The following is a 4,000-nucleotide window of genomic DNA, read 5'->3' on the forward strand; positions in this document are numbered from 1 at the left end:
TATATATATATATATATATATATATATATATATAGAACTGATATATATATATATATATATAATATACCACAATAGTTTTACAGCGACGTGAAGTACATAATTCGTTTTATCCCTGGATGAATTAGTTTCTGAACTAATTACTCCATGGTCTATCATCACAACATTCTAATTCAAAACAAACTGAAGTTCTTTACCTAATTATTATCAGATTGTGTGGCTCTGCGAAATTTCCATTCATGTTATGTATACTCACACTATTGATACCGTGTTATATATCTCGCACACACAGCACGAGCAAATCCACCAGTTGCTATTCAGTTCCCGTCCATTACTTCGACAAGTATCAAAGTAAAGTGGCAAAAACCAAACGATGTAATTAACTATGAAAGCAGACTCCTATACCGACTTGAGTACCGCAAGGGAAATACTGATCAAGTATGGAAGAAGGTATGCTATAAAATGTTTTTTTTTTATCTCATATTAATGATAGTAAATGATAATGATAGTAAAGAAATATTGTACTACTTTGATGTTTGTTTAATGAAGATTATTTTGAATAAATGTGGTGGTACGCCACGAAAAAGAAAAAAAGGTATGCTATAAAATACAGTAAGGTCCCTTTCTATTTATATACAAGGTGCATGCTATATGTCTACTTCATTTTATTTAAGCTGGTCTATTCAATACAAACCTAATGTTCTCCTATGGGTCAAACATTTATTCTTTTTTTATACTTTATTTATCTTGGGTAATATATCCACGGATACTGAGCACATTAAGGAGTGAAGTTATTATTATCGTTATTGTTGATGTTGTTATTGTTGATTGTTATTATTATTATAATTATCATTATTATTATTGTTGTTGTTGTTGTTATTTTTATTGTTATTTTTATGTTACTAAAACCTACCTTAATGGGAAATTAGACAATGGAGAAATTAGAGAACAATTAAAAAAACGACGTGTTTGGGTATAATTTAAATCTTGTATAACAGTTTGTCGAGTAAAGAAATAATTAACTTTTTTTGACGATCCGGAGTAGGGTGTAGATCTGAGGACCATTGAAAGGAAAACGTGCCAGACCACATATTTCGAAAGTGGATCAAGTGATCTGAATGAAACATTCGGAAAAAGTTTAACCAAGTCACAAAGAAGATAGTATTATGTGTTGGCGACGAATCAGTCAAGGTTGTAAACTGGAGGGTCATTTAAATTTTTGATATCCCAGACGTAAATATAAAAAGTTTTCAATGGGTGTAAATGAAACTTTATAGTTTGTAAAGGTCCAGTAAAGAAATGACTGAATTTTTGTAATGATCCGGCGTAGGGTGTGAATATGAGGACCATTTAAAGGAAAACGTCCCAGACCAGATTTCAAAAACGGGTTAACTGATCCGAATGAAACTTTCTGGAAGTTTAACCCAAGTTACAAGGAAGATTTTATTATGTGTAGGGGACGATCAAGATTAGGGTGTACATTTGAGGGTCATTTAAATTGCTTACGTCCCAGTTGTAGATGGATAAAAATGACACTTTTCAGAATAGTTTTTCATGGTAAAATAAAGAAATGATCCAATTTTGGTGACGATCCGCAGTAGGGTATGTATATGAGGACCATTTGAAGATTTTTTGTTGACATTTGATTAAATTATTTAAACCAATTTGCGTGTTCGAAAGCGCTTAAACAGGTTACAGCTAGGTTAAAATCAAAACTACCGTGATATACATGAAAAATGTTTGCTTTCAGTCATTGAATTGGTTATGAGTCACGATGTACCTCGCTATTACCATTGCAGCCATAGTTCAAGTATCTCTAATAACTTCGTAGTGAACTTAGCTTTCGTTTTTTGGGGTTTTTTTCATTTCATTAAAATTATATTGGTTTTCCGGGGTTTTTTTTTAACTTTAAACCTTTCAACGACTTTTCTTTTTGTTGCAATTTCGACTACATTTCTCATTAAGGCAATAGGGAAAAGCCCTATGTTCTGTTGTTCAAACAGACATAGTAAGTCTAGTTATTATTATCAATTATTATTGTTATTATCATCATCATCATCATCGTTATTATTATTATTATTAATATTTTGTTATTATTGTTATTATTATTATACCAGCCTCCAAATACATCAGAAATCAAAGAAAAAACTTGTTGGCTGACGTCACTTGAGGAATATACTGACTATGAAATTCGAATGGCAAGCAAAATAGAGTCGGCGGAATGGGGGCCTTGGTCACTTGTCAGTACAGCGGCAACTTTACCTGGGGGTAAGTAATGACGTAAAGGCCGTTGTGTAGGCTCATAAAAATATTTGTTAAATTCGTTGTTAAACCAATCACAATTGGTGTTAACTTGAAAAGATTAATAAATGACCAAAAAATGACTTTTAATACATTAAAAACACTTAAAATATATTCTGTAGTGGCGGATCCAGGAATTTAGAATAAAGGGGGCCCGGAGTGGGACTTTCACAGATGGGTGGCCTATACTACCTCAGCCCCACCACGGTTGGGGCTGCGGTAAGAAACTTTATGAGTATGGCACCTCTAGATGGTCGAAAATGGCACACTTAGAGTCGAATTTTCTTTTTTTTTTTCAATATTTTTTTAAATATTGGAAAAAATTAGGGGGCCCGGGCAGGCTGCACCCCACCCTTCCACCCTCTTGAATCCGCCAATGGTATAAATATTTATAGCAATAGCAAATTAAAATGCTATAAATTAAGTCCTTCATCCTTCTAATGATTACTATGTACACGTGGTGCATGTCAATTAACTTAATTGATATTATTTTAATTTAATTTTCGGAATTTTCCAAAACCGTTCATATAAACTAAAAACAAGTTCAACACACAGTACATCAACGTTGGATTGCTTTGTGTGAGACAGGAAATTTACCAACGATCATAGATTGGAAGGCAAGTATTTTAACCATCAAGGGTTCAACTATTGTTAAATGAATGTAATAATTACAGTACATCGAAACAATAAGGTATAATATCATTACAGTTCCAGGTATTGTTAGTAACATGTCAGCAGTCTCGGAATCAAACTCCTTGAATTTGGAATGGACAATTCCTTCGGAGCCCAATGGACCAATAAACTACTACACCGTTCGCAGTCGATTTCACGAGCGGGGTTGGTTTTACCAGAATACAACAAACACGCGGATCGTAATACCTACAGATTGTAACAATGTCACCGAAGGAACAGCACTAACCACTAATGTTGCCGCTGTAAACATAGTGAATTCGTCGAAGCTAAGAGGAGAGTGGGCCCAACGAGATTACCCCGTCTGTGAGCTACAGGACATTGTAACGATATGTGAGTTTTGCAATTTATCAAACTTATTAATTAGTTGGAAACCTTAATTAGCGCTAATGAAAATGAAATGGAATAAATATATATAGGCCTATTGTTTAGATTAAGGAAACATTAATTTAACTAAAAATGTTAAATATTATACTCTTATTATTTGATAATTATTATCTCATAATTGTGCCATAATTATTAGTATCGTTTGTAAATTTCATTATTGAAACAACACAGAGTACCATTAAGACAATGAAGTTCTTTCCAGAACCATATTTTATAACTTCAGGCCTGACTCAGAGTAACTCCCGACTTTGGTTCATGATAAGCAAACGCGTTCCTGTAATTGGTGGAAACAATCACTGATTGATGCGAAACGCTGATCTTTTATTGTACAAAAAATCCAATATCAACATACGAGCATTCCACCTTCTAGTCAAAACTAATGTACGTATCGTTGTGCTATCTTTAGTCAACTTTTTATCGTTTTATTTCTTCTACAGTACCAACTGTACTACAAAACATTGATAAAATAAAAGCCATAAACATAACATTGACGGTGATAATTGTCCCGAGTGTCATAGTCTTAATCATGATAATAGGAAGGATTGTCATCAAGAAGTACTCTAAACTTGATCTACGCGGTTCGCCGAACTTGAGCAGACGATATCAATTGAAAAGGGTAGGTGCT

The 4,000-nt window shown here is 33.4% G+C and overlaps 1 protein-coding gene across 1 annotated transcript in view; it reads left to right on the plus strand.

Moving 5' to 3' along the window:
- The first annotated feature begins 294 nt into the window (after positions 1-294).
- The window catches only part of LOC117116706, a 4,818-nt gene continuing 1,112 nt past the window's right edge, over positions 295-4,000 (plus strand). Inside the window, exons 1-4 of the mRNA XM_033260809.1 lie at positions 295-447; positions 2,115-2,265; positions 3,007-3,321; positions 3,813-3,991. Of these exons, the coding sequence (XP_033116700.1) occupies positions 2,193-2,265; positions 3,007-3,321; positions 3,813-3,991 (567 nt within the window). The 5' untranslated portion in view covers positions 295-447; positions 2,115-2,192. The remainder of the gene's footprint in view (positions 448-2,114; positions 2,266-3,006; positions 3,322-3,812; positions 3,992-4,000) is intronic.

The sequence above is a fragment of the Anneissia japonica genome, unplaced genomic scaffold, assembly GCF_011630105.1.
Source record: "Anneissia japonica isolate Jap-2015-1 unplaced genomic scaffold, ASM1163010v1 scaffold2284_len378405_cov197, whole genome shotgun sequence".
In the NCBI taxonomy this organism is placed as follows: domain Eukaryota; kingdom Metazoa; phylum Echinodermata; class Crinoidea; order Comatulida; family Comatulidae; genus Anneissia; species Anneissia japonica.